General features: G+C 30.8%; 2 protein-coding genes and 1 long non-coding RNA gene across 10 annotated transcripts; 1 reads left to right on the top strand and 2 right to left on the bottom strand.

The window, feature by feature from the left end:
* The first annotated feature begins 804 nt into the window (after positions 1-804).
* LOC124428873 lies at positions 805-18,093 on the top strand. 6 transcript variants are annotated; one of them, XR_006943311.1, is made up of 6 exons: positions 805-1,536; positions 1,680-1,758; positions 9,068-12,876; positions 12,973-13,107; positions 13,530-13,655; positions 16,940-18,093. It is a non-coding gene; the product is annotated as an uncharacterized LOC124428873 (long non-coding RNA). The 6 variants fall into 6 exon arrangements; XR_006943309.1 differs by lacking the exon at positions 12,973-13,107; XR_006943310.1 differs by lacking the exons at positions 12,973-13,107; positions 13,530-13,655 and having other exon boundaries at positions 806-1,536; positions 9,068-12,361; positions 12,480-12,876.
* LOC124428870 (protein decapentaplegic-like) lies at positions 5,136-10,882 on the bottom strand. 2 transcript variants are annotated; one of them, XM_046973473.1, is made up of 3 exons: positions 10,745-10,882; positions 7,877-8,248; positions 5,136-7,599 (listed from the first exon to the last, which is right to left on the bottom strand). In XM_046973473.1, exons 2-3 carry the CDS (start codon positions 8,214-8,216, stop codon positions 6,740-6,742), a joined length of 1,200 nt encoding a protein of 399 aa, XP_046829429.1. In that variant the 5' UTR covers positions 8,217-8,248; positions 10,745-10,882; the 3' UTR covers positions 5,136-6,739. The 2 variants fall into 2 exon arrangements, with proteins under 2 accessions (XP_046829429.1, XP_046829428.1); XM_046973472.1 differs by having other exon boundaries at positions 10,673-10,810.
* Positions 15,847-23,335, bottom strand: LOC124428871 (dnaJ homolog subfamily C member 5-like). 2 transcript variants are annotated; one of them, XM_046973474.1, is made up of 7 exons: positions 23,110-23,335; positions 21,682-21,820; positions 21,334-21,486; positions 21,114-21,245; positions 20,034-20,090; positions 18,759-18,930; positions 15,847-17,021 (listed from the first exon to the last, which is right to left on the bottom strand). In XM_046973474.1, the coding sequence occupies exons 1-7, from the start codon at positions 23,127-23,129 to the stop codon at positions 16,951-16,953; spliced, it is 744 nt and encodes a 247-aa protein (XP_046829430.1). In that variant the 5' UTR covers positions 23,130-23,335; the 3' UTR covers positions 15,847-16,950. The 2 variants fall into 2 exon arrangements, with proteins under 2 accessions (XP_046829430.1, XP_046829431.1); XM_046973475.1 differs by lacking the exon at positions 20,034-20,090 and having other exon boundaries at positions 23,110-23,334.
* Positions 23,336-24,496: the final 1,161 nt, after the last annotated feature.

Below are 24,496 nucleotides of genomic sequence, written 5' to 3'. Positions count from 1 at the left end.
CTAAAGCAAGAAGGTAAGGGTTCCAAGTAAATCTTATGCCGGTGGTGAAGATGCCATTTTGAATTTTACCGGTCTCAACAGGTTGCATGTCGTTTAAGTCTTCCTCTTAATTACAAGTAGCATATTTTTTTTTTCTAACGAACACCGTTCTTCAATATTAAAATTAATTCCTTAAAATACACTTTCTTAAATATATTATTCGCAAATCGAAACCTCGTCGCATTTAAGAAATATCCGCGAAAAAAGAAATCGACTAATCGACTGTCCCCTGTAACAGTTACAAGGTAATAACTTTTTTGAATTTTCCAATAATATTTTCGTAATAGACATGATTGTCTTGCTTGTTAACGATGTAGTAATTAAACAAATGTTTGTTAATTGGCTTTGAACTATCGAATTTTATATTATATTTATTTTTCATACATCTACATATATACGAATAATATAATTATGTATATACTAATTAACAAACAAATTAATAATATATTATATATTCATACTTTCATTTTTATATTATATTAAATATATATATATATATATATATATATATATATATATACATATATACACGTATATATGACATATAAGGTAAAATATTATACTCTACTAGACGATTGTATATTTTTCAGATTTTTTACCCGTTCGAATAGACGACATATAGCCGACAGGATACTTTTAATACACGTAGCTGACCATCTTCATCTTATATAGAAGTAAGTTTATTTCTTTTACGCGTCATTTGATAGGAGAGGGATAAAAAAAGAATGAGAGAGAGAGAGAGAGAGAGAGAGTTAGAAAGAGCGAGAGAGAGAAGGAGAGAAAGAGAGAGAGAGAGAGAGAGAGAGAGAGAGAGAGAAATAACACTCGGCGTATGAATGAAACGAGAAACAATCACGAGGCATTGGCCTTGACAGAAAATTCGTCCTTTAACAAGTATGTAAACAAAAATCGCTTGGCTGACCGAGTGGAAGGGAGAATTACAGATTAATACGACACTACATTCGAAACAAGTCACGATCTGTTTGCGTAACAGGCAAGACGAAATTATCGCTTTTATTACGCATTTTAAAATACTTAACGAAATTTAATTTGCTTTTTAGTTTACCCCTTCTACCAAATTGACAGCTTGGAATAAAAAAGATGTTTAAGCGGGACAAGATGTTCTCATGTTTTTCTTTTTCTTTTGAAGTTAAAGACAAATATCTTTTTTTTTCTTTTTTTTTTTCTGTTTTCTTTTTTTATAAAATAAAAATTTAGTTGTTCATCGTGCGCAATGCGATCTTAGAGTCAGTGTTTATGCGAAAAAATTTCGAGTTTCTCTAACCAAATAGGTTGTCTTAAAAATGAAATAAATTTGCTAATTAAATTCAGTGTTGTTCAACGAAGAAAATTCTTCGGTCGTGTTAATAAATCAACGCAAGAATTTCATGTAATATTCTTGTTAAAACAATTCGTTCGCCGCGTTGTGTGAATTAAAAAATTTTGCATCTACATCTTTATCAACAAATGTAAAGCTTCGTTTGGATAAAATTATATGTAAGTATTTTTTTTTCTCTTAATCGTTACTTTCCATTTATTATTTAAGTCCTCTTTTTGTTAATTATTTTCATTAATTGAAAATATTCTTTTAATATGGAATAAATAATTAATCTGCTTTTGTGTTATTTTAATAATTACAGATCAACCAACTCTATCACATCATTACACCTACATTGAGAGAGACAAGTGTTTTGGAGACATCGCAGAACTTCTTAATTAGTAAGTACAAAAATTTTAAGTTCTTTCGGTGTCCATCATGCCAAGGATAAAAGGTTCATATCGGCATGAGTAACTAGTTGTAATTGTAGATGTGTTCTATCCTAAGAGAATAAAAGGGTCTGTAAGTAAAACCTTTTGGTTTCACTTATGAATAGTTTCTTATATGTGCAGTTTTTTCTCATATGAATTTTTTACTATTATATATCAGATAAAGATCTTCTTGTTTCATCGGGTTGATATATTTTGATATATTTGTTTCATCGGGTTGTACAATTTACAGTGCAATTAATTAGTACCTTTTCTTTTCATTTTTGTTCACGATAATAATGTTGAAATATCATCAATAAAGAAAGAACATATGATATAGTTTACGCATTACTTCATATTTGGTCATACATCAATATCGATATATCAAAGGAAATCTCTGCGAAGAATACATTCTGCCAATTAAGTGGATAATCATGATTTAGTTCTTTCATTAGAACAGCTACTTAATAAACAACTCCTTTCATTAAACATTAGTTTCATTAAAACATTAGTTTTTTACATAACATTAAATATTTCAATAAATTTATTTAAAAATGAGTTTTACTTTACTTGAAACATAGCTTTACTATGAGTTTTGAAATCTCTTATATGTAGTTATCATCTATCTTTGTATAAAAATCATTGCTGAAAAGCAAAGAGACTTGTAGAGTTATAGTCCACTTAGATCTAGTTTATAAGTTAATCATTTTTAGCTGAGGATTTTTAATACTAATTATATTAATTCCCATTTCTCTCCTATGCTTTCTGCATTCTTATCTGCATGTGTTTAGTTGTTACTTGTCTACGTAAGAAACAGTTAGTCTAGATTTAGTTTTAAGTTCCTTCCTTGGCAGCTGTCATTGTGATTGCACAATGTATTTTACTTCTGTGTATGGGTTTTAGATGATGCATTGTACATCGTTTCACGATAACTTTTATATAAATAAATATCTTATATATATCTAATAAGTTATTATTAATATCATTTTGCATAGTAGAGTCATCACATTTTGTAAAACTTTGTAATACTCGTATATTACTAATATGTATATACACTCTAGTATGTACTAGTATGTTTCCTTAAGCAATGATCATTAATCTTGTTAGCCAATTACAGCAATAGATATGTACTTATATTAGCATGTAAGTTATAAAATCTGGTTGAGTTAGGGTGTTAGGGGGCTCTGGAGCGTACTCTCTAGTGTAGATTTTTTACACTCTGGTAGTATATGAGAGAATTGTGGAGAGTATATGTTGGTGTATATGTTTTGTTTTTTTCAAATATATAGATAGGTAGATAAGTAATATACCTTTTCTAAGTGAACGTGTCACTTAATTTTAAGTAACTAGGTAGGGATAAGATGCAGGATGTATTTCCCACTCAGGAGAGAAGATGTCTCTGAGAATTTGTGAAGTTTCAACAAATTTTCATCAATTCACCAATTCAGAATCTTTCAGCATATCTGTATTTTTTCATCTTTTGCTGTTGCTTTACATTGGTGATATAATTATCATAGTATCAAGTAATTTGAAAAACTTTGCATCAAATGAAAACATTAGACACCTTATTGAACGTGTCTAATTGCATTAAGTGAGAAGATTAGACATATCTTTTGAACTTAGCAAAGAATTTTGAATTATTTTGATAATTAATTATAAGTATATTAACACTTGTACTTCGCATTTTCTAGAATAATATTCAGAATATTTTTATTCATACATAAAAAATCTGTAGACGTAAAATGAAAATATCATAACTTTTATAATCACTTTACTTTTTATCGATAACTTTTTATCTTCAAAGTGCGAGGAATTAATTTTAGTTTGTAATAGGTTGATCGATAAGAATGAATATTATAATTGTTGGAGCATTTGATTAAATGTGCCTGTGTAGATGTGCACGGTTGGTGGATTCTCTGAGTCCATTGAGTATTCCTGAAGGCTAGGATAGCTTTATGGGACAAATCAAATATCAATGAATCTTTATTTATTATTTTTTTTTAATTAAATAAATAAATAAATAAATAAATAAATAAATAAATAAATTCTTGTGGATATGTTGCTTTAAACGACAGGGCGTTTTTGGATGCGTAAATTTTTCTTGCGTTGCACGTAGAGAATGCTCCAATAAAGTGGTTAGGACACGAAGCAAGAAGAGGCTATATGCTGAAGAGGCCTCCACAAACTGTGACTCAACTATGGACTGCAAGTCATTTTTCGGAGATGGTCGGCATGTCGAATTCTTCGTTAATGGCTTGTGATCTTATGAATATCCCTTCTATTTTTTTACCACGTTGACATTTATAATCGTAGTAGTATAGTTTGATCCTGAATGGAGATGATGGATAGTTTCATCTCCTTGCTACTATATTCCGCACTTGCATTCGTGAAAAATTAGAATCTTTGCGATTATGGTCAAGTTTTTGCAGTTAGTTAATTAATAGAATTCTTGCAAGTTTTCATTAAAGTAAAATTGAGTCATTGAATTTTTTAAAAGTAGAATCAATTGTTCATTTTGAAGTATAGTCGAGTCTTTGCGTTATTCAACAAATTATATTTCTATTTATTGTATATAAAAAATATAAAATAATTGAACATTACATATCCATGAAATAACTTTTATAGAAAGTAATTGTTATGTAAAATTTAATCAGATTCAAATTTGCAACTCCGAGTCGATGATGATTAATATTGTAAACAAAAACGTGCGTATGGATGATTTGGACAGTTCTCGAGTCAGTTTGCTGTTGGATTTCAATGAATAAGAATTGTAAATTTTTCCATCTATATTCGTATCTTAAATAATTAATATTTATAAACATTATACATTTATTTAAACATTTTATCTAATGCACGTGTCTTGTATAGCATTTAACTTTCCATGAATATAAAATAATTTTGATCTGAAATTTCATTAGGTATTAAATTTAAATTCCAAATTGATGCAAACCGATAATATAAACCAAAACAAACACATGGACAATTTGGATAATTATCGAATCTTATCTTCTTTTGTATTCCGATGAATGATCATCGTAAGTTCCTTCTTTTATGCAGAGGTATGATTAATAAATGCTTTTAATTATTTAACATTTGTTTAAACAATGTATAATGTATATGTAATATTTTAATATAATTTAGTAGTAAACAAACAATAGTGCATTTGTTTAAACATCTTTGGAGTAAAAGATTGTTACGTTGTTCCCTCTTCCTTCTCGAACATGCTGTCATTCTTTTTTCTTTTTTGTTTTTTTTTTCTTCGCTTGCTTATAAAAAATGAAAGTATTAATTATTAATTTCGCAAATTGGTTTTTTTTCTGCAAATGTCTATTTTCTAATAAATTACCATATTGGATGAAAAATCTGTATTTACACCTGTATTCTGTGTACAATTTGGGTAAAATATTATAACAGATAAGGATATGTCATAGAATATACATGTTTATGATACTTTACAAATGCATTATTTACAATGTTTACATGTACTTTTTCGTCGCCTACTATCGTTTACTTATACTTTATACATTTTACAAATACACTTATCATTAACACCCTTCTTTTTGTACAAATATACACACGTGTTTCTTTTTTTTTTTTTTTCTTTTGGCAAAAATAATAAATAGTAATCCTTAGGTAGGCAGGTACAATTTATTTGAGGCGGCAGGAATTCTCTATATGTGCCTACATAATTATACATTACATGTTTTAAGCAAACTTTAATTGTTCGCTTAAGTATAATTGCATATGCGCACGTATCGCGGTTCTATGTGGACGAATATTCTATTCTCATTATTAGTTTACTTTGAATTTTATACGTTGTACACATGATCATGGCACACATTTGTCATTTCGTTTGCTTTGCGTGTATATAAAATTATTTATTTATTTATTTATTTATTTATTTATTTATTTATTTATTTATTTATTTATTTATTTATTTATTATTATTATTATTATTATTATTATTATTATTATTATTATTATTATTATTATTATTTATCATTGATTGCTATGTTGATACTTTTCATAACTTTTTAACATATTCGCTATGAAAGGATCAATTTGTGTTATCGAAATAATGGATTATTTTTGTATGTGTATTACTCTTGAGAGAACAAAAATAATATTGTCTTTTTCTAGAAGATCTTTCATAAAGATCAAGAAGATCGATATTTATCCTTCGAATATATAATACGTTTCTCAACTCATTCTGCCGTCACTCTTTCAACGTTTCCTGCCTTTCCACAGTGATACATGCTCGTTATATTCCATTATCTTTCGTTGACAATATGATAAAAAGAGATGGAATGAAATTAAACAAGACATATAGGACGGCATGTTGTGTAAGAAAATTAAAAAAAAAAAAAAGTCCTTATAGGTACATGCACTTTTCTTCTTCTTTAACTTGTGTATTTTTTTGTAGTCTATAGTTTTGATTATGATCTGTAGAACGATACGGATCTATATTCCCAATAGATCATAAAGATATTCAAGGAATAATTGTTTTCGTTATTTGATTTCTTTTTTCTTTTTTTTTCTTTTTTCTTTTTTTTTTTGTTTTTTTTTGTTTTTTTTGTTTTTTTTTTTTTTTTTTTTTTTCAATAAAAACTTTTCCAATTATTCTTTTTATTTATCGAAATCGCGATAAACGCGAAAGGATTATACACACTCAGGCATACCACATGCACACACTTTTGCATAATCGTTCATCGTCTAGAAAGAATAGAATTATAAAAATATATCGTATAGAGAACGAAGGCTCTATACTCAACAGTCTCTCACTCTTTCTAACAATTTATTCTTTATATTCTTTTTTAGATGTCTGTTAGAAATGAGCCTTCTCCTTAAATACGATATTAAAGATTTTAAAAGAAAAGCGTCTATATCGCACATCGATCAATTGTTCTCTCGAAAAAGAGAGAGAATTTGGATTGATTTTGAAGTTCATACAGATCTAACGACACCCACAACCCAAGACTGCCATGTCCTGATAATTCTTCAAGACAACCTTGTTTTCCTCGTCAAGATAGAGCATACTTATCGAGCTCAAGGCCGTAGGCACACAACATGCTTTCGGAACCATGCTTGGTTTCGTCGAGTAGACCAAGTTCTGGACGATCGCGTGATTAGTCGAGTTCAGATGATCCGCCAAAGGAAACGGGCAATCTCCGTGGCAATAGAAGGCGTCGTATCCGGGAGGAGCAACAATCCAATCGTTCCAACCGACGTCGGCGAAGTCAACGTAGAGCGGATGTCGACGACAATTCTCTCGACCATCCTTTCGTCTGTTCTTTCTTAAAGCTGCCCGTCTGGCACGTCTATCCAAGATCTGCTTGCCAGAAGTCATTTTGTATCTACCGTCGTCCATGTAAGTGAATAACATTGGACGATTGATCACCCATGTCTCGTTCTGTTCGTCGATACTACGTTTTAGTCTAACATGTTGCTTTTCTAATTTCTTCGAGCCAGTCATCACATGAACGAGAAGACCATAATTGCTTTTGTGATTCTTCATCCACCTTTCTACCGCCGGATGGACATCCAAATTGACCGTGGCATTTTTCCTCAGATCTATCACCTTGCTATCGACCAATCTCAGTATTGGCATACTTCGTCCCTTTATCCCTGGACGAACGATATCGTAAACAAGTACTCTTCCATGCCTTGGTCCGTTTGAATCATCTTCTTCGGTTATCGCAATACGTGAAAGACTCAACTCAGCCGCTTGCAACTTCTCACCCAATGGTATTCTCCTTAGGTCAAACGAGAGACGAAATCGATTTGGCAGGCGAAACTTTTCGTCCAGTTCACTCTCTGGAAAAAAAGGAACAAAGGATAATGATGATTATCTACGATAACGATTTACTTTTACGTCGCTCTATTTTCTATTTTTGGACTACATCATCATGCACGCACGCACACCAACGCTTAACTTTTACACGATAAAAAAGGATCTCTCATAAAGCTGCAAATGAGTCACCGTCGAAAAAGCACTTGTCCGACCGGTATATCTTTTAGCCATAGAAATGTCTTCAACGTCTTTTTCGTCTGAAATATCTTCAACGATAAGGAACTTAAGAAGGATACTAACCGACATGAAAGAAGGAACGAACTGTGTTCGCCGATCGTGTGTGAATTCCTGGTTTTGCGATGTCCGCCACGCCAATGGAATTCTGCCGAACGTAAAGCTTTCGCAGAGATTCCGGCACATAAACCGGACCCTGGGGTTTAGGCCTTTTAGAGAAACCTAAAAGGGAAAGGAGGCTGGCTTCCATACCAGCAATCACTTGTTCACGATCCTGGATGCCAATGTGTTTCCCTGTCTTTGAATTGATCTGCAGGTGTACCTTCGTGTTTGGACTCGCGTTTGAATTCGTTAGCAGCACGCCTGCTGTCACTAACGTCAATCTTATCAGTAGCAACATGCGCATCGTGACGACGTCACCCACCGACGTTATCTTTCCTGAAACATTCACGCAAGTTTTTATATATAACATGCAATGGATAAGAATAGTTACGTCGAAATATATTGAAGAAAAATACGTAGAAGATTAACGGACGAGAAGAAAAGAAAATTGAATGGAAATGATATAGAAAATTAAGATCATTGCAACGTTCTACGATTATCGTTGGTTTTGTTTGAATTCGTTGATTTCCCGCCACTTTTAAAATGGCGTCCCCGAGTGGTCCATCGCATACGTAGTAATATAAAAGCTTGTCCTAAACGAGATAGAGAGAACGATATGGGTGGTCTAGATAATTATTTTCTCCTTTCTTTTCTACGAAAGTCGATAAAATCCATTTCTTTCTTGCAAGGGTATATTTAGGTTTTTTAAAGAAAGAAAAAGAAGAAAGAAAAAAAAAGAAGAAGAAAAGAAAAGACGAACACATCGTATTTCAAAAGTTAAACGGTTTCGCGCGTTCCTCATTTTTATGATTGAAACTTTAAAAGTGTTGGTATCGATAGAAACAATGAGATGAAGGATTATATGCTAAACAGAATTCGTCTTCTTTCATTCGCAGATGTTTCGCGTAAGAATTCGCGTAAATTGCTTAGGAATGACTAACAAGAAGCGCCGTCCACTTATACACGTGAATCATTCGCTTTAATAAATATCTCTGTAACGTGTTGAAAAACTCAAATGTTGTTTCTCTCGTACGCGCGCGCCAAGGTTAAGATTTCCATAAGATTGCGAAATATCTTATTTTCAAGTTACGAACGCGTAACACGATATCTTTACTTGATTGCCGTGATTTTTCATCGATGGAATTTCTTTTTCAGAATGTTTCTATGAAAACTGCAAAATGACGCTTCTTTCTCTATCTACTTGAATAAACCCGAATGGAGAACGATGGAACGCAAAATTCGCTAAGACGGCGGCGACCGTCGTTGTTACTGACCGTTCGCAAAAGGCTAAAAGAAAAAAAAAAACAAAAAAAAAACAAAAAAAAAACGAGAATAAAAAAAGAGCTGAAAAACAATGGTCCATCGCGTATGGAAGAATAAGAGAGAAGAGGAAAGATTCAACGATGACGTAGGAGGAGAGAGAAAGGGATATTTAATGTAGCAGCATGCTTGGAGCTCGCGTTGGCGAGGGTGAGAGAGGGAGAGAGAGACAGGAAGAGAGAGAAGGGGAGAAGAAAAAGAGAAAGATATAGTGGTACAAGGAGAGGAGTGGGAGCAGAGCCAAGCTGTCTGCTGACTCTCGCGATCTCCGAGTGCCGAGGAGGCGAGCGCTCCTACGACGGACATTAAGTAATATCTCGAAGTCCTTTCTTCGAACGGCTTCAACACAGCCACACGACGTGCCGCCGACTCGTTTTTCAAGGACAATGGATTTATCCGCGAACGCATTCGCGCGGAAAAGGCGTCACGCTCGCATTCCACACGTTGCAGCATTATGCCAACAACATCAAAAGAGAGGCTGCTGTTGTTGCTGATCTTTGGTCTACCTACCGTCGTTTCAACGAACGACCTGCGAAAAAGCGTCCTCGAGATAATAACGTCACTTAAGATCTAGCGCTCTCTTTCTCTCTCTTTTTTTCTCTTTCCTTCTCTCACTCTCTTTCTCTCTTTCTTTCTCTCTCTTTTTCTCTCTTTCTCTCTCTGCACCCTATCCTCCCCTATCGTTTTCTATCTCACAAGTCTAGCCGAGTCAAGGTACTCAGGTAAGCAGCAGCTCGACCCAAATGGAAAGGAAAATGTGGTTAGAGGAGAAGAGGCACTTTCGAGAAGAGGACCTCCCACGCGCTCCTACAAAATGCCTTTCCTCTGACCCCTCCAATTCAAATTCTTTTATCTCTCTACTTTATACTTTGTTTCTCATACGTAACTTACAATGTATATCTTTCTACGTCTGACCCAAAAAAAATGAAATTTTTTATAACTTTTTCTTTCATTTTTAGGGATAATAATGAGATCTAGGAAACTTCGTGCACACAATCTATCGATTATCATTTCTACATGAAAGAGAAGAAGATACGCGCTTGTTGTGTAAAGTCATCAACACGGAGGGAGGAGGATCGGCAGGAGTAGGAGCAAGAACAGGAGCAGGAGCAGGAACAGGAGCAGGAGTAGCAGCAGCAGCAGCAGCAGCAGCAGCAGCAGCAGCAGCAGCAGAAGCAGCAACAGCAACAGCGAGCACGTCATCGTCCAAAGTAATCTGGTCCGTGAGAAGAGATACTAAACGGACAACGACGAAGATGACGACAAAGACGACGATGATGATAAGATGAAGGAAGTGGGTCGAAGTGGGATCTTGGACGAAGATAAAAATGAAAAAGATATTCGTAAAAACGAGATAGATAGATAGATAGATAGAGACAGAGAAAGACAGAGAAGGAGAGAGAGAGAGAGAGAGAGAGAGAGAGAAAGGATTCTTCCTACCGTCCGCCATCCTCCCGTTATATTATCCTCTTCCTCTCGTACTCGCAAACGCGTTAAAAATCGTTCGCTCACCTAACTCTCTTCAATCGTAAGTCCGTAGTACGAGCAGCCACGACATCTCAACGAGTCCCGTACACCGCAAACTCGTAAGCTCACTCTCTCGCACTCGTAGGCACACTCAGTACCACCACTGTAAACTTTTCTCTCTCTATCTCTCTCTCTCCCGTTCTCTCTCTCTCTCTCTCTGTCTCTCTCTCTCTCTCTCTCTCTCTCTCTCTCTCTCTCTCTCTCTCTCTCTCTCTCTCTCTCTCTCTCCACGCGAATCTCCCACGGGCCGAATGTAAAAAGCGCGAAAAGGCACTTTCGAACGAGTGAGAAGGAACTCGGTGGTGGTATTCCTCTTCTTATTATTATTCTTCGTATCTTTTCTTTTCTTCTCTTGTGTCTTCTTTTTTTATTCGAAAATCTCCGAGAGTCTCAATTATTTATATTCCACTCCCTTTTCCACGGAGCAGCAGCATGCTACTACACAACTATGGGTTTCCAGCCGTCGTCTCTCCACAGGTATCTCTCTCTCTCGCTCTCCCTCCCTCACTCCCTCCTCTTTCTCCCGTTCTCCTCCTCCTCCTCCTCCTCCTCCTCCTCCTCCTCCTCCTCCTCCTCCTCCTGCCCCCACACCCACCGATACACACTGGCACGCACGTCGGTTATATTCCTCTGCGAGTCGAGCGAGCGAACGCTTGAATCGTATATCGCGAGTCAAGAGTCGTAACGACGAACCTGTCGTATCCGCGATTCCTACGTGTCTCTCTCTCTCTTTCTCTTTCTCTCTCCCTCTCTCTCTGTTTGTCTGTCTCTCTCTCTCTCTCTCTCTCTCTCTCTCTTTCTCTTTTTCTATCTATATCTGTCTCTATCTATCTATCTAACGCGTTTTCACCTGCGTCCGTATAAATATAGATGCGTAAGTCGATCCGGCAGCCCGAGTTTCACCGCGACGTGTGACGACATTCGTATATAAGAGGGAGGAAAAGAGAGAGAGAGAGAGAGAGAGAGAGAGAGAGAGAGAGGAAGAGAGAGAGAGAGAAAGAAAAAGAGAAAGAGAGGAAGATAGAGAGATTGACATAAACGTATCTCTCGAAAAGGATTGTAACTTAAAATCGCGATCTTAGAAATTTGTTGAGAACGAAAAACGATGACGATACGTCGTCACGAAGCAATGTGTCGAGAGCTGTGGCCCCTTCGATCCAACCTACTCAGGCCCGTTCGCCAACAGCTTCGTCCTCCTTCCCCTTTTCCTTCTCTTCACTACTCTACTCTCTGCTCTTTCCCTCCTTCCTTCCTTGACCACCTCTGTTGCCGCCGGCCGGCCCGCCGAGCGGATCCGATCCCCTCCGTTAAAACCCTCCCCGATCCTCTTGGCGGCCCCTCGCCGTCTCCGACAAGACCAATCGTCTCATCTTCTTTCTTCAACCACCAACTCTTCTCCTCTCTCTTTCTCTTTTTTTTCTCTCTTTCTTTCTAACAGCTCCTTCAAAATCTTCTCTATGGTATCGGCCAAACGTTTTACGAATGAATCATCTCCTCTTTAACTTAATATGTAACATGGTGAATATGAGATCGAGTTACATTCTTCAAAATATGAGGTACTAAATATGTGAGAAAATATTGATCTTATATTCAATAAATTGTGTTAGTATTCATTTTGGTTTTTTTTTTAAAGTAATTAAGGATTTTTTTTATTTGTAATTTGTAACTTTTTTAACGTTATTGGTGTAAAGATACTTCTTCTTTTTTTTTTCTCTCCTAGATATTATCTTTAAATTAGGAAGCGATTTCTATTTATTCATAGATGGCGTGTTCAGGATTTTCTATGTGTACATGGAGAAAGTTATGGGGTTTTCCGTCTAGATATTCTTTCCTTTGTACGACTCCTTCCTATGAATCAGTTCAGTATGACTAATGTCAATCTTTAAACAACGGTACTATTGCTTCTATGATATCTACTTAGGTACTTATGTCTGGCTACGGTCTATTTGACGAACTATCGTCTAGGTGCAGATGTGACGAAGAAGTAAACATTGTGTGTCTTGTGAAGATTCATAATTTTATAGATTTTTGTTCGACACGAATCGTTTTAATATAGCCGAGATATTTGTAGAAGAGAATTCAATTAATAAGATAATTTATAATAATAAAAACAATGCGTAAGTATAAAATTTTACTTATTCTAATTCAAGTGATATATGCATGTAAATGAAATGATCTCTGTAATTATTAATTATTAATTAACAATTCGTCAGATGAAAAAAGTAATGAACTAAATCACTATTAAAGGATAGTTCTTCTGATGTAGAATTGAAAGTCTATGTAAACTTTGAATCTATCCCATAAATTTGAAAAATAAATTTATGATACTTTTAAGAAGATATACAGAGGTTTGCTATATATATATATATATATATTGTCAATTCCAATCAATTAACTATTCTTAAAGCTTATTTCATAATGTAAATTATTATGATAAGTTAATGATAAAGTATTTGTTGACCGACATTTTTATTGATTTCAATTATGAATGAAAGCGTATTTGCAGAATCCTTATGCAGGAAACCTGCATTTTGTATTGATTACCATTTTGTATAGGAAAATTCTTTATCCTACAGAATACTAGAAACGTTAGCAGTTGTAAAATATCAATTTTTAGAGTTATTGGTCCATAGGTTTTATTTATCATATTTCAGATAGAATATCTTAGAGTATAAGTTCATTTATTTATTAATTACTAAGAAGTTCATTATTTAACATTGGATACATTTGGTAAAATGCAAAAGATTTTAATATATTATAATTGTTTTAGATTGTTTTACTTTTGCAAAAAATAAGGATAGAGTTATCAAAATTATTAGACTGTAGTAACAAGAGAATAAGACTTATAAGACTGAAATATCTAATGAAAGACTATAATAGATTTCTTTCTATTCAAGTGAGTTAAGTTTTTAATTGTAATTATAGTTCATTGTTCTTTTTTTTTCTTTTTTTCTACTATTTCATATCCAATAGGAACAATATTTCTAAAGGTTAGTATTGCCTATTTTATTTACAATCTTTATACTTTGTTACATGATTTTACAATGACCTTTTAATCTTGCACAAATACAATATTATATATATATATATATATATATATATATATGTATGTATGTATGTATGTATGTATATATATATTATCTAGTGATAATAATAATAATAATAACAATATATACCCATATTATACAATAATACATATTTTATATACGAGAAACAAAGCACAGTATATTAAATATGAAACTATCTACAAATGCATACTATTTATTTGTATATGTATGTATATTGGATATAATATAGAAGATTGGAACATGGAACATTTGATAAAAAGTTTAAAAGCACTTAATAAATCAATATTCATCATAATGTAAATGCAATCAGAGATCATAAAAAATGGTCTCAATAAAAATTGCGAAATCTGTGTTCCTTAATAAATTATCTAAGACGATTTAATTCTTTTAAATAAAATAATTAACCTAGTATATCTTGAATTTTCTTGCACTATGTGCACTTTTATCATTCGCTACATTAATCAATATACTGAGTCTTGACATTATTACAATCAGTTTCAATAATGATTTATTAGATACAACCTTACAATAAAAGCTTAGTTAATAAATAAATCGTTAACAAATTTCATTGATGGATTCAAACAAAAAAAAAATGAGAGAAAAAGTATCTGTTTATAGATAAAATCAACAATTAAGATTGTACATGTGTTAAAATTAACAAAGATCTGATAAAAAAAAAGGTTTACGTTATATCGAGTAGTCTAGAAAAAAATGAGTGTTTTTTAAAACATTTAATTCATAAATACTTTCCTAATAATAATAATAATAATATTATGATAAACAAAAATAATAATAAGAATAATATTATTATTATTATTATATTATATTATATTATATTATTATATTTAATAAAATATAATAATAATAATAATATTATTATTATTATTATCATCATAATCATTATTAGGAAAGTGGTATATATATATATATGTATATATATATATATAAATGTTTTTATGTACTTATTTTACATGCTGCATCTTGTTCAACGAGTTTTTTCTTTTTTTTAACATCCGCATTTTTTCGAATTTATATTAAAATTCGTTTCGAGTATAGTATACGTATAGGTAAATCAAAAAATTGTCAACTTTATAGATCTAATTTTGTCAACCGCATGACGTCTCTACTAATTATATTATACATTTGAAAATAATTCTTCAGCCTGTACCCGACAGATCTAAGCATACTCTAAGCTAAGCTTATTAGAAAGTAGACAATTTTTGGAATTATTTTAACGTATTATTATTATTATCATCATCATCGTCATCATTAATTTATTATTATTATTGTAGTAGTAATAAGTAGCAATTCGCTTGGTACTCTAATCGTCTTCTTAATATACGCCAAATCATACGATATTATTATTTGATATATGTGTATAACATCGAGGATTATTGAAAGTTGAAGGATTTTTTGTTATCTAATCATCCTTTTGTTATCAACATCCTTAATTCGAAATTTATGAGTTTGAGTTTGATAGGAGAAGTAAGGTATTAAATCTTTCTGATCGATGATCATCATTATCATCTTGTCCGTTAACTGTTGGTTTAATTTTCGATTATGGCACCATAGGCATTTTGTCTTTATATATATATTTTTTTTTAATTATTATTATTATTTTATTATTTTATTATTTTTTTTCTTTTTTTTTCCATTTGTTTACACATTATTTTATAATCACATACATACATCAAATGAAATATGATTCTCTAAGAATTGTTTTATTGATTATCATTTTTTTTTTTTATTTTTGCTTACGTATCGGCTAATCGAAATGAATGAATATATAAATCAAATGAATTGACTTCATGTTGAGTTTATAAATTTTTGAAGTATGTATGTATGTACGTATTTATGTATATAAGCTAAACACGTGCGTAAATATTTTGTGACGTTGTTGTTGTTGTTGTTGTTATTGTTATTATATTTTTTGCACGAGTTTTTCATCGTTTTAATCTAATCATTCTTTCGAACCATCTCTCCTCCCTATAGCTTTAAGAGCTTTATTAGGATATCTCGTTTTTTTTTTTTTTTTCATTTTTATTATTTCGTATATATGTATATCGTACATAAATAACTCGAAGGATTTGTAAGGTTAAACTCTTAAAATTAAATGGAATGCACCGTTCAACAGTACATCAAACATAGTAGATTACAACGATTTCGAGATTTTTGATATTTTATATTTTTGTATTATATCGTTGCGACATCGTATATAGTAAACTTTGCAAATTTTTTAATTATATTTACTTTTTTTTTTTTTTGTAATTATTATTTTCGCTTTTGTTTGCTTTTTTCTTTTTTTTTTCTTTTTTTTTTTTCTTTTTTTTAAATTTATTTCTTCCTCTCCTTAATCCTAAACAATTTGATTTATCTTCTAAGTATTCTCTTGAATAATGTAAAAGAACATGTAACTTTTTTCGACACGTTGATAGGTAGAGCTTTTTGTTATCATTAGACGAAAGAGAACGAATAGAGTATGTTGAGAACGATTATATTATTTCGATCGTGAAAATATCTGTTTTATTTTCTTTCTTCTTTTTTTTATTTGTTTGTATATCCACCAAAAATGCAAATATTAGACAATATTGTTAATTTATAATATATTTACTACTTTTGAAATGATAACATAAAAGAGCGGCGTTTAATATGAATTCTCTCTTTGATTCAAGATTAGAGAAACGAGATGTAATATATTCGCTAACAATAATAATTAATAAATGAATTAATTAAGTAATACACATAAAGGAAGTGCGATATAAGGGAAGAACGACTTAAGTGCTTATTATTATTATTATTATTATTATTATTATTATATTTTTTTGTTTTCTTTCTTTCTTTTTTTTTTATGTTTCTCTCTTTTCTTTTCTTCAATTCTCGAAAAAAGCACGAGCATTTAGAATCTAGAGAAAGAAAAGCGAAAAGAGTTTATGTGTCGTGTATTGTAATAGTAATTAGAAGAAGAAGAAGCACATAATAATTCCATCACGGACGATTTGATTAATTACGCAAGTGTCTGTGACTTTAGTCGTTAGGAAATAGATTATTTATCATCATCATCATCATGATCTATCGCAACGTAGCTATTAATCAGTAGTTTTCTTTCTTTCAGTCGATGGACGACTACCATTTAGTTGGTCCTGTACCAATGCTTGCTCCAGTTGTTGATGCTATGAAAGGATTCGTCGAAGCAGCTAGGAGGAAAAATTTAGTTAGATATAAAATTTAGTCTATCCTCATTAAGAGAATGAATCAAATATTATACATATATATATGTATATATATATATATATATGAGGTATAAGCAACTTAAAAAGGGATAGCTTATGTGGATGAGATAAAGGTTGTAATCAATATATGCAAATTACAACTAAGTCTGTTTAAAGCTGTGCCTTTATAAGATTTCTCCTTATATACAAAAGTAAACTGTTTTATAAGTACTACTAGGAATGATTGATTAAATTGTTTTTTTTCTCTCTCTCTTTCTTTTTTTTTCTTTTCTTTTTTTTTTTTAATGGCATAAAAAAAATAATATAACTCATATTTTATCTTAAAAACGATAAAAACTGATCAAGAAGTAAATTATTAAAAGAATGATTAAAAACAAGATACATTTGATATTACTTCAACGGTAATTCTTATGACATTAATTATTTTATCGTTATTAGGAAGAATATATATAATTACATGCAAAAAAAAGAACATTTTTCTATCGATAATTTCTTTGGCAGCGATAGTTCGTGTAATAATGCTAGTACTATCTAAATACAGAAAGTATTTTGATATATATTTTGTTGTTATATATTATTTATAAAAGTCAATTGTGCGTTTAAGCACGTTAAAGATATAGACAATATTCAAACGCTTAAATTATCGCTGACCAAAGGTAGAAAAACAAGACAAAGAAAATAAGTACAAATAAAATATAAAGAATCGCAAAAATTATAAGAAAATTAAATATTTTTTTTTTGGTTGCTTCGTTTTAATTCGCCCTTCTTCTTTGACGGATTAAAAAAATAATAATAATCAAAATTTATTATATATATTTACATATAATTAAGGAGAACTTATATATGATGATTACGCATTAAGAGATTATTTTTGTCTATGAATACATAAATCAAAAAAGCCGCGAAGAGGAAAGAAAAATATTTAAATAGCCAAGTATGTATGTACGTCTAAAGTAAGAGAATATAAACGCAAACGAAATCGTGTATATGAATATAGAGATAAATAAATTCAGGCAAACAAATACGTAAACACAATCACCAAACAATTAAAAAATGGAAGCAGCTATTAACCAGGTAATCAATTAACATATATATCATTAAATTAACACAAGACGTCTTTAGTGATAATTAATTAACCATATTTTTCGTACGATTACATATATCACTCGATAATTTTTCATTATTATTGTTATTATTAATTTAAAGCTATATCAAGTAGTTGGAATATTTGATACTATGATCTATAAAGAATTTATTCACGATTTCTCGAAATCTATTCACTTGTAATTTCATGACAAACGTACTGCTTTGTTTTTTCTTTTCTTTTTATAGGACTTCTTGTGTCAGATAGAAAAATAATAATAATAATAATAATAATAATAATAATAATAATAATAATAATAATAATACAAGCGCACGTGTTCGGCATCGCCGACAAAATTCGAGCTTCTATTTCGATTTGGAATTTATTTTGTGCAGTATTTAAAAGAGTACGCTTACGCTTTTTAAATTTGTGCTATTTACGTCATATTATGACTTTAAAAAATTTAGATGGACGACTTGTTCCTTTTTTGCCACTCATTTATCCTCCTTTTCTATTATCGAATGATACAAGAAAAAGAGAAATATCAAAAGTGCCAACATTAACTTGGTGCTAAGTAAAGGCTACTTTTTACATCTAAACTTAAGAAGTTGAAATACCGGTAGTATAAATCACACGTTCTCCGCCACTGTTCAAGTTCGTACTCTCGTTCACTGGAGCTGCAGATGGAGGTGGTGGCATGGCAAAGACTTGTTGAGGATTAGAAGTTGCACCCTGCGATGCACCACCCTGAGGTTGAACGGTCACTGGTTCTTCGTCACTTTCTTCCTCCTATCAAAAAGAAATATTTAAAAGTTTTCTTTGAAAAGATATCTTTCATTAAGAGAAAAGTATATTATGAGAAGTAATTACTATCGGCACTCTATGGTGTTTAAAAAAAGCATCATTGGTTTGTTTGGACTAGGAACCTAACCTATTCAAGAATGCATTTAGAATTTGCTTAGAATTATAAAGGACGATGTTACTTATTCCTGCAATTCATTGAAATTTTTTTTTAAAATGGTTACCTATCCAAATATCTCTATTGGAGTCAGTAATATTGTATGGTTGTTTTTTTGATAATAATTACATTGCTACAAATTGATCACTTCCAGTACGTGTCTTACAGAATAAGAAGTTTTTCACTATATCACATTTTGCCTAACAGTACTGTAACATCGTATAATTTCAAAATATTTCTATATTTTTATTCTCAAATTTTTACCCAGGATCAAGGCATATTTATATTTTGTATCTGGCATACAAAATAATATGTTAATAATTTGAGCATGCTAAAATATGAAAAAATGCAGTTTGTAATTGAACGTGCAATATTGTATATGACAATGGTAAATTTTAATCATTTTAGATCTATCAATGACTTATACTTGCCAGTCGATAAGATGTTTAGTCCGGAATTTAACGAGAATAAAATTAAATTTCTTGTAAAAATAATTGCAAGCTTAAAATTCTATATTAATCATTACAACGTTGCGTAGGTATTAATTAAAAAGAGAAATATGTTTGAAAATTATAAAAATAAGCATATTAATGAACATGTGCGATATGTGGTGTATTACAATATACATTTCAGAATCGTGAAATTATATTGAATGTTTTAATCATGCATGCAGAGTAACATTCAACATATGGTAGCTTATGTTTCCTTTATATAATTTAATGAAAAAGAATAAGAAGCAACATAATATTAAAAGAAAGCAATGTCTCACACAAATATAATCACGTTTTCAAGCTTAAATTTAAAAGTGCAGAATATTAATGAATATGTTTAAATAATAATATTAAGAGAAAAAAAGAGTTCTTGAAACTTGTCAATGTGATCAAATTGAGTGGACAAAGGATATGTTTTTGAATGTTTCCAGAGAAGAACTTACCTTTGAGAACCCTAAGGGTTGACTTGTCACAACATCGACCTCCGGATTCTGGTCCCGCTATAATACAACAACAACATAAACAAAACCGCTAGTCTATGTATGCCTTTCTGCAAAACTAAGCAGAATCTCGCATGCTCGGCAATGGAAAATGTTCGCGTGCAATGTACAAATAGTGCCGGTTTGCGAATAACAAGCACAATCAAATATGATGTTTTACTCGTTAAATAAAGTGTATCTACCTCCATGAAGATGAAATATAAAAAGATGAATGTGTGATCAATGGGTGCTGAAAGGTATCGAATTAACAAAGCAGGACAAATACCAGATGAATCAATATTATCTTAAATTGTACTAAATATGATTGGAAAGAGTTGCTCTTGCTGAAAATGCACACAAGAGAACAAGAATTGCTTAATTAGAAAACTGACTCACAATGTCCTTTTCTTACCCTATAAACAATATTTTTTCTTTTGTACAGACTGTTAAACAATGACTTTTCTTTCATCATATTAAAAATTCCATATAAGAATATAGTTTTAACTAAATTTGAGATCTTAAATTATAAACTTTATATCTTTGTAATGCCATATAAAATGACACGCCCTGAAAGTGTTATAAGTACTAAACTTTCACAATTATTGACACAATATTCCTGAAAATTGTTGCTCCGAATTATAACTTTAAAATACTTTTAAGTTAGATGATTGGACTTAGGTGCAACACATATTTCATTATATCTTAGATGAAACAGAAAATTTGTCATGATTTTATATTCGAATTACATTACACAATGTATATATTATGAAAGTGTTATTTTCTGTTTAGTGCAAAACATTAAAAAGCTTGTATATATATTGGCAATTTTCTCATAGAACATTTTAAAACTCACATTGAATTCTATAGGAAGCTGTAAAATATTGAAATCTAATTTATGCATTTAATATCATATAATCATTTTTATAATTTAATATCTCTATAATGGAAGACGTATTGTTGACCTAAGCATTGACCTGAAGTTTGAATTTTGTGTTACAGTTTATATGATAAACTAGTATAAAAGATATTGATAAATAATATTACCTGTAAATTATGGTATGTACCACTGTCTTCAGGAGGTGCCTGTTTGCATTTCCCGCAACAGCAGTTGCAGCAACAACAACAACAGGCACAACAGTAACAACCGGTGATTATTGCACAAAATACAAGTAGTGCCTGAAAATAAGGATTATTTTACAAGTTAATTAATTTATAGAGAAGATTTAACATATATAACATAAATCAGTTAAAAAGCAAATCATACTTTGCACCATCCTGAAGTTACAACAAAGTAAGCATTAACATTTTCTTCTCCAAATTGCTCGGCAACGTATAAGCCAAGAGATCCATAGTTATCGTATATATTACGTTTTGTTAAATCCGTTAATATGGCGTGCGCTCTATTTATTTCCTTAAACTATAAAACAAAAACATTACAAGTTAATGAAATTTAAGATGATGCTAAAGACATACCAAAAATTTAATAACACAGTCTTGTTCCTTGTAGCTAATATAAAAGTTATACAGGGAGGAAGAAAGTATTTATATATTTATAATAATTGAAGCGCACACATTAAATCTTAATATCATTGATATATTGAAAAAGTTTTACCTTCTCTGCCGCTTCAGGATTATTTGGATTTTTATCAGGATGATATTTAAGCGCTAGTTTTCTGTAAGTTTTCTTTATTTCTTCAGGCGTTGCTGTCTTAGGGATATCCAAAATTTGATAGAGGGAATCCCCCGAAGTGCTATGACATTAATTATTAAATTAATAATATGAAAATATTTTAAATTGAATATATTTTTACGTAAATCAATCAAAATATATCTATATCTATTGTAATGCAAGTAATGCATGCAACTACAAAATATCTAATGTCTATTTGGATTTACTTTTACTTAGAATCTGACTTATCTCGAAAATAATCTTGTATATAAAAGAATACACATGTAGACGAAAAATTTTTTACTAATTCAGAAGATAACAAAAGATTAGTCACACCTACTATAAGTAAACTAAATAATCTATATTTTATCTTTATAATGTCATATGAAAAGATAATGTGAAACTCTTATTGTTGGCAGTAGTTTAAAAAATATGAAATAATGTGCTAAATATAAACTTTTTTACTTGATAAAATATGTTTCTCATAAAAATATGTCAAATATGTATCAAAGACATATTATATGGGTAAAACTTTGGAAAAAAAGATTTATTTTACCGTAAATTTTATTTCGAAGTAAACATTATTAGCATGTAAAAGTAATATTGAAAAAGAAAAAAGAAAAGGAAAAAGGAAAAAAAAAAAAGAAAAAAAAAAAAATCGATTGTGTCTGTATAGCTTTTAGATCCCAAAGAAAAAGTATAACAATGTTATTTCATGGATAAAAACAAATGCATTTCATAAGAAATAATATTAATTGAAAATAATAATATAATGATCGGTAAAATACGTCAGAAAGAATTCGAAAAATCTCAAGAATGGGTTTGTAATTTTTGCTTTCTTTAAGGTGGACATACCTACTTGAAATATTCTGTATAATGGTAACAACGTCAAACTTTACGAAAGATTATATAATTTACTATGAGAAAGAAAATATGTCATTTTATAAAATAATCAAAAAATGCAATTTCACTAACCTACGACTAATACTTGTAATATTTTTTTTTTATGTGGTAATATCATTCGTATAAACGTTCTGAGCAAATTAAATTCAAATATTATGATTAAAATATAACATTAGGAGAAAAATATTAATAGAAAATGCATGATAATTTGCGTTACAACATAAAAAAAAATTTATTAAGAATTCTGAAAGATCGCTCTTATTAAATACATAACCTATGCCACTACAAGTTGTGAATTTTAATTGATTTTTTTTCATAAACGAATGAATTAGAAACATTTAATGCATTGACGTATGTACAAGAAGTAAAGAAATTTCATTCAAGAAAAAAGTTGTACACCGATGATGTCACGTTCTTACTTTAGTACCCAAAGTATCCCTTTTAATACATAGCGGGTGTATTACTTACGACATTTTTCTCTTATCCATGGTGTTTTGTTAATTTTATAGAAAATACGTCAAAATTAATTAGACTAATTTCGCACGGACTACCGATACATACGATTACGCGAAGATGAATGGTTTCACTACGCACACATTTTTCCAAAGGTTTCTTGCCTATAAAGAAAATACGCGCACTTCTTGGTAATATGGCTTTGGGCAGACATCGAAACCGATTCAATATTTTAGTACCGAAAGTGGACACAAAAGCGTTAGCAAAAGAGCTACCACAACGCATTTACGATCTTGTACGTAAGTATTAGACAAAAAGGCGCTATCTATTCTTGGAAATATATTCGCTACTTTTTGTTACCATGAGAAAGAATATTTATAGTATAAATTGATACTTGTTACCATAGGAAATAACATTTATCACTTGATCGGTAACTATTATCTTAAGAGAATAAACATTTATCATTTGATCGGTAACTGTTACCATAAGAAATAACATTTATTACTTGATCGGTATAATTATAGATCATGTCGGTAATATGATAAATTTATATTTGATTACCTATAAAAATTCTTTTGCATTCCTACGTGTAAACATCGAAAATCATTCTTATATGATCAAACAAAATGAAAAATTAATTAAATTATGAATGAAATATTTCTGTAATAAAGATAATTAAACTTTTATCGTTTTTGTAATTTACATACTGGATTATAAAGTTGTTTGCTAGGGAAGAATTAAAAGAGAAGTTGCAACGATTAAGGAAAAGTTTTGCTACATTTTATAACGTAAAATGATTGGATATAATCTTCCTAATAATTTTCTAATGTCGTTTCCATCGATATTGTAGGTAAAATATAAAATAATCTTGATAAATCATATAATCGATAATTAGTCTACTTATTCTATTTAAATTTTTAATGTAATATTTCTTTTCCTTGATTATTACGAAGGATGGTAGATGATCCGAGTTATAAGATGACGTCGATGTAACTCATCTATAATGAAATCCGTATAATCTATTCGTGGTTGCATCAAGAAACGCACATCGAAGCGTGAAATTATGAGAGCATAACGTCGTCTTCTTGATGCTTTAGCACGTTTCTAATTCACGAAAAGATTGATGATCATTTTCTTCGAGGAGATATTTTTTTTCCTTTCACGCGAATCCCTATACACTTTGCATTTACTTATTCAAATCTGACGAACTTTTCAACAGGTTAAGAAAATATCGATCGTAACGATATAATGTATATTCATCACTTTCGTACGTCAATCATTTGGGATATCTTTTTTGTTAGACGCGTACGATAGAGTCTGCCAAGTCTCGTATGCTTTTACTTCTTCTACGATCGTCAATCTTTTCCTTCAAACCATTCTCTCATATACTATATCATATACT

The sequence above is a fragment of the Vespa crabro genome, chromosome 13 (genome assembly GCF_910589235.1).
Source record: "Vespa crabro chromosome 13, iyVesCrab1.2, whole genome shotgun sequence".
NCBI lineage: Eukaryota > Metazoa > Arthropoda > Insecta > Hymenoptera > Vespidae > Vespa > Vespa crabro.
The sequence above is the reverse complement of the archived record's forward strand: the minus strand, read 5'-3'. Positions and strand labels throughout refer to the sequence as shown.